Source organism: Stomoxys calcitrans, chromosome 3, assembly GCF_963082655.1.
Source record: "Stomoxys calcitrans chromosome 3, idStoCalc2.1, whole genome shotgun sequence".
NCBI classification, from domain to species: domain Eukaryota; kingdom Metazoa; phylum Arthropoda; class Insecta; order Diptera; family Muscidae; genus Stomoxys; species Stomoxys calcitrans.
This window is the reverse complement of record NC_081554.1, coordinates 20,180,967-20,194,012: the sequence shown is the minus strand read 5'-3', so window position 1 is coordinate 20,194,012 and position 13,046 is coordinate 20,180,967. Positions and strand designations below refer to the sequence as shown.

At 40.2% G+C, this 13,046-nt stretch overlaps 1 protein-coding gene across 4 annotated transcripts; it reads left to right on the top strand.

Annotated features, from left to right (window-relative positions):
• The first annotated feature begins 2,256 nt into the window (after positions 1-2,256).
• LOC131995967 (uncharacterized) lies at positions 2,257-11,445 on the top strand. Of its 4 annotated transcripts, none has more exons than XM_059365324.1 (3): positions 2,257-3,438; positions 9,905-10,850; positions 11,273-11,445. In XM_059365324.1, exon 2 carries the CDS (start codon positions 9,908-9,910, stop codon positions 10,844-10,846), a length of 939 nt encoding a protein of 312 aa, XP_059221307.1. In that variant the 5' UTR covers positions 2,257-3,438; positions 9,905-9,907; the 3' UTR covers positions 10,847-10,850; positions 11,273-11,445. The 4 variants fall into 4 exon arrangements, with proteins under 4 accessions (XP_059221307.1, XP_059221309.1, XP_059221308.1 ...); XM_059365326.1 differs by lacking the exon at positions 11,273-11,445 and having other exon boundaries at positions 2,257-2,383; positions 2,654-3,438; positions 9,905-11,265; XM_059365325.1 differs by lacking the exon at positions 11,273-11,445 and having other exon boundaries at positions 2,257-2,775; positions 3,045-3,438; positions 9,905-11,265.
• Positions 11,446-13,046: the final 1,601 nt, after the last annotated feature.

The following is a 13,046-nucleotide window of genomic DNA, read 5'->3' as shown; positions in this document are numbered from 1 at the left end:
AATTGCTTGACTCGACTCCATCCCTCCGACTCCGCTGCCCTTATATTAACCTATTTCCCGATTTCATCTCTTAAACCTAGAAATTGTCCAAAACATGAGAGAATGCAGGTGGAGATTTGCCCTTGAAAATTCCATTAAGGAACTGGGGCAAACTTCTTACAAATCAATGAGTGCTGTGCGATTTGTACAGCCGAGTCCGAACGGCATGCCGCAGAGCGACACCTCATGGCAAAGTTCCTCACAAATGTCGCCAGCATTGGGAGGGAATAAGCACGTCTGAAAAATGTTTCTGATATTACTGCCTGGACTCAAATCCAGGCATTCAGCGTCATAGGCGGACATGCTGACCTCTGCTCCACGACGTGAGGAGGGAACAAAAAATTCAATTCAACTTAACTCTACGCGTTTTTATACCTTTCACCATAGGATGGGGGTATACTAATTTCGTTATTTCGTTCGTAATACTTCAAAATATTAATACAAGACCCGATAAAGTCCGGTCGATTGATCGTCTGTCTGTCCGTTTGTCGCAAGCACTCCAACCCCGAAAGCACAAATATTTCCTATTAGTGTAGGTCGGTTGGGATTGTACATGGGCCATATTGGTCCATGTTCTGATTTAGCTGCTATATAAACCGATATCGGATCTTGACTTCTTCAGCCGTTGTTCTTATTCGATTTGGTTAAAATTTTGTATGAGATATTCTGTTTTGGCTTCTGTGTCAACTTTGGGTTCAATCGGAAACCTGATAAAGTCACCTTAAAAATCGATCTCGAATCATGAATTCTTGAGCTTCTAGAGGACACATCGGATTGGGCTGAAATTTTGCCTGAAGTGATTTGTTTTTATCTCCAATATTTATGTTAAGAATATTTAAAATCGGTTCATAACTTGGAATAGCTGCCATATAAACTGATCTTCAGATTTAACTGCTTGCTTACAACCCTATTTGGTTGAAACATTGCATGTGAGGCTTTGTTAAGAATTCCAGCCTTGTCAAGAATAATTTAAATGGGTCGATTACTTTATATAGCTCCCATTAAAGCCAAAAAGGCCGATTTGACTTCTTGAGCTTCTAAAAGGCGCTACTATTATCCGATTTTTCCGAAATTTATTTCAAAGACTTATTCCTTGATTTCCAACAAAAGTGCCAAGTATGGTCCGAATCGGTCTATACCCTGATACAGTTGCCATATAAACCGATTTCCCGTATGTTCTTCCAAAGCCCATAGAGGTCGCAATTCCTATTGGATTTGGTTGAAATGTCTTCTATTATGGTCTCCCACATCCCAATCGGTCCATTTCCTAATATAGCATAGCAATTTTTCACGATTATCATTTGTTAGCCTATAAAGAGATACCGGGCAAAGAATTTGCCAAATGCCATCTGTTCAAAGTACGTTTGAACATGAAGTCATGTGCACCCATGTGCAGACATGCGTTCACGTATGCACATGACCCACTGTGCATAACGGTACATTGAAGTAAGTTCTTAATCGCTGATTCCGCCTTGACTTCATATTTGTTTACCTGGAATTGTTGCTTGTAGCTTGGAAAGTTGACCGTTTTCGCGGGGTCCAAGTGACAAGCAACAACCAGAAAAAGATCAGTCTCGTTTTAAATCTCAAACCCGCGCATCGTATTCTCTCCCCCTCAAAGTGAAAACCCAAGTGAAGTGAAAAGTAAAAAGTGAACATACATACAAACATATATAACTAGAGTGAACATTGCAACAATAAACTTTGAAACAGTGAACTAATATATTTAACATTTTAGATACAAAGTGACACAATAACAACCGACTCAAAAACCAAATCTACACTCGACCCACAATTGCAACATCACAACAACCATAAGTGCGGGACACAACATACAACACCAACTAATTCTAATATTGCAAACCCCCCACCTGTTAAATACAATGTCTATCTACTACAATCAACTATACTCATAATTTAAATTTTAATCTACTTACTACTGCTACTTAAATCTATGAATTGTGCTATCTAAACCTAAATATTTGCTACTTAAACACTACGATCTACTTATAACTAATGAATTTAAATAACATAGAAAAGAACATCACAATAAACAATCACCACCACATTTGAATTTTAAACATAAAACTTCCTATGTTTTATTTCGGAAGGCAAAACCCTTAGTTTGACCCCAAACATTTGGTCCATTGCGAACCGGATAAGTGGTTTTTTTAAATAATTAAAAAACCAAAAATCAAAAAAAATTTTTCTGTTTTGTGCCCAAAAATAATTCATTTTCATTTCAAAAGACCCAGTGACCGAAACACAAAAAAATTCGCAACAACAAAAGTGCAGTGACCCAACAATTAAAAGCAAATGAAATAGAGAAAAGTGCGAAAAAAGGGTTGGTTACACACAACCGTACATACATACACGTATGGACGGACGGCCAACACAAAAATATCAAAACACATAAAAGATCAGTTTTGGCAATTTATTAAAAACAAAATAATACACAAATCACAAATTAAAAAATATATAGCGGCTCTCAGTGTTCTTCGTTTGGTTGTGGCATTTATTTTATTGAAAATTTGATAAAATATTCCAACCAAATGAAGATCAAAACGAAATAACAAAAGAAAATAATAACCAAATTGCAAAGTGACAATTAAAGTACATAAAGACTCAAATAAAACAAAAACTAATTAAATTAACAGGGTGACCCGTGTAAAAATAAAAATAATTAATTAAATTTTAATGTGCAAAAAATTGACCCCAAAATCATTAGAAGTTGTGGTAAATCAAAAAAGAAGTGTGCAAAAGACCCAAAAAACGTAAAGTGACCCGCACAGTGGAACAGAAGTGGAAAAAAGTGGAATTTCAAAAAAATTATAAAAATCAAAAAATTTTTAAATTGTTTAAAGAAGTTTCTTTGTGTTAAATTGAAAAAAAAAGAGCTAAAAAATTGAAAAATTTAACAATTTATCGTCCAACCCAAAATTTATGTTAATTTTTTTCTACATATTTTGAAAAATTTTTTTCTCTAAAAATCATAAATTTTTCAGTATTTTAACTTAAAAAACAAATTAGAGTGTTAAAACAGAATTATGGGTTGCTCGATAAATTTGTAAATTTTATCCCAAACTAATTCTTTCTTTTTCTATCAAACATAAAATATTGTGCATTTTCAAAAAACCCCAACAAAATCAAATTCGTGCGTTCCGTGTAAAAACACAAAAACAAAAAATCTACGCTCTGGGATAAAAACGGAAAAACCCGCTACAACGGTTAAATTCCCAAAACTTCATCAAATCAAAAACACTAAAACAACAAAATCCAAAACTCTAACGACACAAAGCTACAAAAATTGCAAAAGGCGCCAACACACAATTCTGGACCCAAGCCAAGCGCCCACCTACACACACACACATACACACACATCAAAAAAGAAGCTTCAAAGTGAGTACCATTTTGTTTTTCTATTAAAATGCGCTTGGGTATTACGTCATACATAACCTTTTTTTCAAAAAAGGAAAAGTTCATACATTTACCCAGCGTACTTTAATATTGTTTTTGATCGTTTTCTGATTATGAATCGCTAATTCGGTTGTCTGATTAATTTTGACCCAAATTAATTTGATCCAAGTGAATTTGACCCAATATAGCAGACCCTACTTTCAAGGCAGTGTGTAGGATTTTCGGGACAGACATCCACGAGATTTTTTGTTGAAATTTTTTATAAAGAAAAGGAAAAGTGTCTAAGAAAAATCGAAGTGCTTTTAGAAAAGAAGAAGTTTTTTTTTATCAAGAATTGTTTTTGTGTGAGAAATAACGAAAATAATATTGCGTGCTGGCCTCATTTGTCTTCGAAATTTTAAAACTTCATTCTATTGCACAAATTTAAGTGGAAACGGTCGGAAAGGACTGTGGTTGTTTGTGCAATCCTTTGTTGTTTTTTATACAGAAAGCAAATTGACCCAACGAGTCAAAGCAGTATTATTGTAAAGAATCATCTAGTTCTGTATGCCAAATTTTGAAAAGTGAAAGTTTAATTTTTTTTGGAGAAAAATAAATTTTTTTTTTGCAACTTTAATTCGAGCGGAATTAAATTGCTGGTGTATTGCGATTTGAAAGGAAAATTTTTCTTACAATTTTTTGCGGCTATTGTATAATCGATATCATCAGAAATATTAACCTGTTTTTTTTTCTAGTGACCCAGATAAAACATTTATTACGAATTTTGTAAAAAGTTTCAGGTTTGACCCTTAGATATTTGACCCATCATCAAGACACACATTTTTTTCTTCGCATTAGGTTTTTTAGAAATAGATTTGATTTCTACAAATAACCAGTTTTTTTGGACATTTTGTTGTAGATTTTTCCGTGGTTTTATAGTTTTTGAACCTATTTAAAACATATACAAGCCAATTACAAAATGGATAAGAATTTACGCGAAAAATTTGTAAACTGTGTGAATGATTTAGTAGATTTTGAAAGCGTTTACTCCGCGGCTAAGTCAGATGATAATATACATTCGTTAGAAATCACGCGGGTAGAACTCAATTCTTTATGGGATCAAATCAAGAAGGCATACTTAGATTGTAGGGACCGCATTCCGGAAAAGGATGAGACACCTATAGATAAAACTAAACTTCGAAATAATTACAAACAGGCACTAGAAACTTATAAACGGTGTTTAAGCTCTCTTAACGGAGAAATTTTGGCCCTTAACGAGCAACAAGATCAAGAAAAACAGGAGAGAATATCGATGACCCAACAGCGAGACAATAATGATTTTTCACCAGCTCTAAGATTGCCGCCCTGTGACACAGATGTTTTTAAAGGGGGATATCGCGAATGGCCCACCTTTAGGGACTTATTTTCAGCAATTTACATTAACAATTCAAAATTAAGTAAAGTCGAGAAGTTGTTTCACTTAACCCAGAAAACAGCAGGAGAAGCCCGCGAAATAATTTCCAATGTTCCACTGACCCATGAGGGTTTCGACATAGCGTGGAGAAATCTCGTTCATAGGTACGAAAATAAACGCATGCAGGTAAATGAGCAATTGCGAGCTCTTTTTAATTTACCTTCGGTTTCCGTTGATAACGCGTCAACAATCCAGAAATTACAGCGCACTATAGGTAGTTGTACCCAAACTTTACAGACCCTTGAAGTAGAAACGGGGGGATGGGACCCAATCTTAGTTTATCTTGTGTCAACCAAACTACCAAGAATATTTTTAGAAGAATTCGAAAGCAGCCTAGCAGATTGTTCGTCTCTTCCATCGTGGAATCAACTAGATGTATTTTTGACCCATAAATTCAAGACCCTAGAATCAGTCGGCAATATCAAGCCACAATATTCGAGATATAATCAACCCAGATCGGAGTACGATAAGCGGGAAAAGCGAGTTAATAGTTTTCAAACAAATGTAAATCCCAATTTCAAGAACACGGGCTCAAGACCCAGCAACAACACACAATCACACTATAATGCTCAGAATAACAAACCGGTTTGTCAACTTTGTAAATCCAATCATTCTTTGCGAGAATGTCCTCAATTTCTAGAAAGGTCGATCAACGATCGAATAAACATTGTTAAGACAGGTCATCTTTGCTATAACTGCCTTTCTTCGGATCATGGAGTCAGGGAGTGTAAAAGTCGTTTTAGTTGTAGGGAATGTAGTCAACGACACCACAGTTTGATACATAAAGGCAACCAGAGCCAGTACCCTACAACAGGCACACACCAACGAGGCGGAGCACGACCTAGCACCAGTGCTGCCGCTCTCAACACTTTAGTTCAACCCGGTAGACAGGAAGCACGACCTAGCACCAGTGCTACTGATCCTACCACCCTAGCTCAACCGGTTAGCGAATACGCACGCCCTAGTACCAGTGCTGCCGCTTCAACCACCCTAGTACAACCATCGGTATCGCCAAATATACAGTCCACACCTTGTTTAGAAGCACCTTGTTCAACGACTTTGACACTTCAGGAAATCAGACCCACTCCGCAACCCAAAGAGACACTTTTGTTCACAGCAATAGTTCAAATCAAATCTAGAGGACATAGATATGATGCCAGGGCAATCATCGATCCTGGGTCACAATCAACTTTCATATCAGAAAAAATTAGAAACAAATTGCAACTTCCAACAGTTAAGAATTTAATTCACGTCACAGGTTTAAGCGACGCAGTTTCTGAAACATCGACAAAAGCTTGCGTCTTCAATCTTTGCTCACGAGTAAATCCTAGTTTTGAGCTGGAGGTTTGGGCACCAGTCTTAAAGACCCTACCTTCTCATTTACCAACACACAATTTAAGGCAAAATCAATTTGGAGATTTTGCACACCTTAGTCTCGCGGACCCCCGATTCTTTGAAAGTCGACCCGTGGACATGTTAATCGGATTAGATATTGGACCCCTTATATTCACAAAAGGCGGTACTATGAAATCCTTTGGATCACTTATAGCGCAGGACACCGTTTTTGGGTGGATCATAGGAGGACCCATTACGGAAGACCCTAAATCCGACAGACAAATCACACTTTATAGTGCATCATCATTAGAAAAGATAATCACTCGCTTTTGGGAGGTGGAAGAGACCCCAAAAAAGGTTTTGAGGTCAGCAGAAGATATTTATTGCGAAAATAATTACAAAAATACAACACGACGTAATGAGGCGGGGAGATATGTCGTAACTTTACCTTTTAAAAGCTGTTCAGAGATCGGTTCATCTAGGAACATCGCATTGGCACAGTTTCATAGAATGGAGAAAAAGTTGTCTAAGACCCCAGATATTAAAGCACATTATGATGCAGCCATATTAGAGTATTTGGAATTAGGACACATGAGGAAGGTAGACCCAAACAGCGTATACAAGACCCCTCACTACTACTTGCCTCACCATGCAGTTATCAAACCAGATAGGGTTACCACAAAACTTAGAGTGGTTTTTAACGCATCTAGCCCAACATCAAACAAGAAAAGTCTTAACGATATCTTACATACAGGACCCATACTTCAGCAAGACCTTGTGCTACAAGTGTTGAAATGGAGATTTTTTAAGTACGTCTTCAATGCAGACGTGACAAAAATGTATCGTCAGATCTTAGTAGACCCCAATCAAACAGCTTTTCAAAGAATTCTCTTTCGTAAATCAGAAAACCACCCAATTGAGGATTACGAACTCTTAACTGTTACCTTCGGCATAAATTGCGCCCCATTTTTAGCGATTAGGACCCTTCTCCAGTTAGCAGAAGACGTGAAAGATTCTCATCCGTTAGGATCAAGAATTATTAAAGAAAATTTATATGTCGATGATGTATTAGCGGGCGGACACTCCATAGAAGAAGCTACAGCAGCTAGGAAGGAATTAGCCTCCGCATTAGAATCAGCTGGTTTCGAGCTAAGAAAATGGGCGTCAAATGACACACGTTTGTTAAAGGATTTAAATGAAGACATGCTTCTTCCAATAGATTGGTTAAATATTTCCGAAGCTTCTTCGACAAAGACCCTAGGAATTCGTTGGAATATATCAGGTGATAATTTCACTTTTACGGCCCCTACAGTTGAAGAAAAGCAAATGAGCACCAAGCGAGAAGTATTATCAACGATAGCAAAGTTTTTCGACCCATGTGGATGGTTAGCGCCAGTAATAGTTGTAGCCAAGTTAATCATGCAACAGGTTTGGCTAGATAAGGTAGAATGGGACGACTCGTTGAAGCCAGTGACTCAAATGAACTGGAATAACTTTGTGAGAGGTAGCCATTCTATAGACACTGTATCGATACCAAGATGGGTTCGGTTTACACCTGCTAGTATTGTGGAAATACATGGATTCTGCGACGCGTCAGAAAGCGCATATGCAGCCACAATTTATATACGCGTTGAACACATCGATAAAACTGTAGACACTTTTCTTCTAGCAGCCAAGACCCGAGTAGCCCCAGTTAAGAAAATCTCTCTGCCAAGGTTAGAATTATGCGGTGCAGTTATGTTGTCAAAGTTAACAAATGCCATTGTGCCTAAGCTTCAATTATCAAAGTTTACGACCCATTTCTGGACCGACTCTACAATCGTTCTAGCCTGGCTACAAAAGCCACCATGCTCATGGAGCGCTTTCGTTGGTAACAGGGTTTCAGAGATATTAGAGAACGTCGGCGGTGAGAATTGGAAACATGTTGACTCAGAATATAATCCTGCAGATGTAGCAAGTCGTGGCTGTTCTCCTGACGACTTAATAGCTCATAATTTATGGTGGACGGGACCCCAGTGGCTCAAATTGCCGCATGATCAGTGGCCGCAAGACCGAGTTAATACAGACACTAATCTTGAAGCAAAACAAGTTAAAGTATTCGCAACAGGCACTTTTGATGACCCTTTGACTCGATTTTCGTCTTTAGCTAGAGCATATCGTGTTTTGTCTTACGCAGTTAGGTTCTGGCGTAACACAGGTTCAACTAGATCCTCACTTAAAATTTCATCGCAAGAAATAACCAGCCCAGAGCTCATAGACACAAAGATGCGTCTTATAGTGGCAACTCAGAAACATTACTTCGTTGAGGAATACAGTTCTTTGACCCAAAAGAAAAGGCTTTCACCTAGAAGTAGTCTTTTACCATTCAACCCCTTCATAGATAGAAAAGGAGTAATTAGATCCAATGGTCGTTTAGTTCAATCGCCAGCTTTGACGTACAGCGAACGTCATCCAATCTTAATCCCATATGATTCGCGATTTGCACTCCTTCTAGTGGAATTTGTTCATAAAGTCTCAATGCACGGAGGCAATCAACTTATGACCCGGCTCATCCGTACGGAGTTTTGGATATTCAGATTGAAACAGTTGATCAAGAAAGTTATACACAATTGCAGAGTTTGTACCCTATATCGATTAAAGACTCAGACCCAAATTATGTCATCTCTTCCACCCGAGCGTACTACTTTATCCAGACCCTTTACGAATACAGGGGTAGATTTTGCAGGACCCTTCGGAATCAAAAGCTTAACAGCACGAGCGTGTTTAATAACCAAGGGTTATATCTGCATATTTGTTTGTTTTGCGACAAAAGCCATCCACTTAGAAGCAACAAGTGATTTATCGACTCAATCATTTCTGGCGGCATTAGCTCGTTTCATAGGAAGGAGAGGGTGCCCAGAAAAGATATATTCCGACAATGGAAAGAATTTTATAGGCGCAGCAGAAATGCTCAAGAAAGATCAGAAAGAGTTTATGAAAAGTTTACAGAGCAGCGCCATTCAGCAACATGCTCATCAGAATTTAGAGTGGAAATTTATTCCTCCAGGAGCTCCCCATATGGGGGGATTGTGGGAGGCAGGAGTTAAATCATTCAAGATACACCTTAAGAAGTCTATGCCCAAAATGAACTTCACGTTCGAAGAACTGTCAACCATATTGGCACGTATCGAGGCCTGCCTCAATTCACGACCCCTTAGTCCAGCTTCTGAAGACCCTAACGATTTAGCACCCTTGACCCCAGCTCACTTCCTTATAGGCTCTTCCCTTTTGACCCCGGCAGAACCCGACATCTCAGAGGAGGACATAACGCTTGCAAATCGGTGGAAGAGATTAAAGATTATATCCCAAAACTTTTGTCAGAGGTGGAAGTCAGAGTACTTAAATGAGCTTCACCGTAGATACAAATGGAAGTATCAGCAAGATAACATACAGGTCAATGATTTAGTTGTCATCAGGGATGAGAGATATCCCACCGAGTGGAAGTTAGGACGAGTTTTTAAAACATACCCCGGTGTTGATCAGAACACTCGAGTTGTAGATATTCGAACTTCCAATGGCATAGTCAGTCGACCCATAACTAAGATTGTCAAATTATTCTCAGACACCCCTAGCAATTCATAATCACATCAAAACACGGTACTCACGAGATTTTGGTTACAGATAATGGCCGGATATTTACCTCGCCCAGAGTCCCCACGACCCGCCAGACCCACACGCCCTCGCTTCGACCCACGGGAACCCAGGTATCGCCCCGCATCTTGGCAGTATGCCTGTGGCCTCTGCCAGGAGGACCACGCCATACGGTCATGCCCGCGGTTCCGGCAAATGACACCGTATCAGAGATACGAGACAGTTGAGAGACGGAGTTACTGTCGGAACTGTCTGGCGCGCAGCCATCTGGCCCCAGACTGCCCCGTGGTCACTGCCTGCCGAACATGCGACTACCGCCATCACACAATGCTGCATGGAGCCCCACAGCTTAGGGAGACATATGGCAGCTACAGCCCGCCCCCAATGGAGATTGCCAACCCACGGCAACTTGCAATCGAACCAGCCAACCAGATGCCCATCGTCCAAGGCCCTCCCCCGGTCGAGATACCTTACAGCCGGGCCACTGTTTTTGTACCCACGGCGATGGTGGAATTGGCACCCGAGGAGCAGGACGATTGGGCTGGGGTACGGGTACTTTTGTGCCAGGCATCGACCATCACCCGAATCGCGGCAGCCACAGTAACTCGCCTGGGGATACCAACGAGAGAGCGCAGAGGGCACCGTCTGGCAACAATAAGACTTCGGTCAAGGCATGCGTCGAGGAGGACCATGTATACCATCCGGGCAGTGGTGACCCGGGATTTGCCGCGACGACCCTATTCAGATCCCATCATTCCCGACCCCACAAGCAGCCTAAGATCCCTTTCTTTGGCAGATGCTGACCCTAGGGGCAACGAACCAATCGATGTAGAGGTAGGGGCCGATGCCTACGCCCACCTCCGGAGGAGTGGTGTTGTACAACCCGGATTGGGAGCCGTCTTCGCCCAGGAGACAGATTGGGGATACGTGTTCGTCGGCCCAGTCACCTCACAGGCAAGAAACCAAAATTAAAAAGGTAAGATGTCACTTCGTCACTTGGAGGGGGAGAATGTTCAAAGTACGTTTGAACATGAAGTCATGTGCACCCATGTGCAGACATGCGTTCACGTATGCACATGACCCACTGTGCATAACGGTACATTGAAGTAAGTTCTTAATCGCTGATTCCGCCTTGACTTCATATTTGTTTACCTGGAATTGTTGCTTGTAGCTTGGAAAGTTGACCGTTTTCGCGGGGTCCAAGTGACAAGCAACAACCAGAAAAAGATCAGTCTCGTTTTAAATCTCAAACCCGCGCATCGTATTCTCTCCCCCTCAAAGTGAAAACCCAAGTGAAGTGAAAAGTAAAAAGTGAACATACATACAAACATATATAACTAGAGTGAACATTGCAACAATAAACTTTGAAACAGTGAACTAATATATTTAACATTTTAGATACAAAGTGACACAATAACAACCGACTCAAAAACCAAATCTACACTCGACCCACAATTGCAACATCACAACAACCATAAGTGCGGGACACAACATACAACACCAACTAATTCTAATATTGCAAACCCCCCACCTGTTAAATACAATGTCTATCTACTACAATCAACTATACTCATAATTTAAATTTTAATCTACTTACTACTGCTACTTAAATCTATGAATTGTGCTATCTAAACCTAAATATTTGCTACTTAAACACTACGATCTACTTATAACTAATGAATTTAAATAACATAGAAAAGAACATCACAATAAACAATCACCACCACATTTGAATTTTAAACATAAAACTTCCTATGTTTTATTTCGGAAGGCAAAACCCTTAGTTTGACCCCAAACACCATCAATTGTGGAGGCTATCTAAGTTTCAGCAAGCTCTTACCTATTATTTGTACCTTGTTCAATTTCAAAGCAAAACTCTTGAAATGGCAACCCTTATATCATTTACCCACCCCACTGCACGATTGGCATCATCCTTAACCTTACCATCATCAATTCAGGCACTGATGTTTGACAATTCCAAAATTTGCCAGTACCGCCGAAGTGAACACCCCACAACCCACCCCTTGGAAACGGGACGAATTTGATGGCGACCACGTAGAGAACTCCAAAGAATTCGTAGTGACCCTAACAACGACTGTCACACAATTTGCAGTCCTGTGAGATTTACACACGACTGTTGAAATGGGGTGGGGAGGGATGGTTTTTGTAATGAAATGCTACAAAATCCTCCTGTGTGTGTGCGGAGATGCTTGTGTTACGTGTGCAGTGTACCTTAAGCCTGTCCGGGTGTACAACATTAACTTTTACCTAACAACAAAACCCGGGCAATTTTTTATTTCTTCTCTCCTCCGATGACTGTGCCGGTGGTGACGTGGGCAAAGTCTTACTACGGTTGTAAACGACTAAGTTTTTGTTTTTGTTTTCCTTTTTTTTGGGTTTTTTTGTGGATGCTGCCACCGCTGCTGCCGCCGTTGTCATCGTCATCGCTGGCTTCAAATATTTGCTCTTTAGCTAGTGTAGCCGTTATGGCAGCTCTACCTTGGCTGCCTAAGCTGTACAAGAAATGTTTATGCGTTTCTGCGTTTCTGTGCTTACGATTATATGCCTGGGTGTGCGTGTGTGTGTTTATGTGCGCCTGTGTATCCCAGCAAGCATGCGATGCTGTAAACTTTGTTGCCATTCACAAAGCGTTGAGTTACCACCTCCTTTTTGCAGGCTGGCGGCCAGGCTCGTTTAAATGTTGGGTGAGTATAAAATATTCTCATTTATATTGGTGCTGTTGTGTTTGTTGTTGTTACTGCTGCTGTCGTGGTTGCCGCTGCTGCTGTTGTTGCCATATGCCACCATCTGTACACGTTCCACGTTCAACGAACATAACTTTGTTATACTGTGTTTGACGGCGAAAGTACAGCATTCTTGCCAACCCCCACCACCAAAACCACCATCGCGCCATCATCACCACCCCACATAACACAAGAACCCACCGAACGACCAAACGACCGACCGACCGACACACCTCAACACAAATCGGGCAATTCATCTCTTTTGCTATATAGACATATATCGTTGCAAACATATCTTCGTGTACACATGCATATTTATGTGAGTGTTGTTTCATTTGTTTGTTTGTTTGTATATATGAATGTTTAAATGTGTATGCATGTATGCGAGAACAGCAACAACACTGCCACTAGCAATGGCAATATGAACG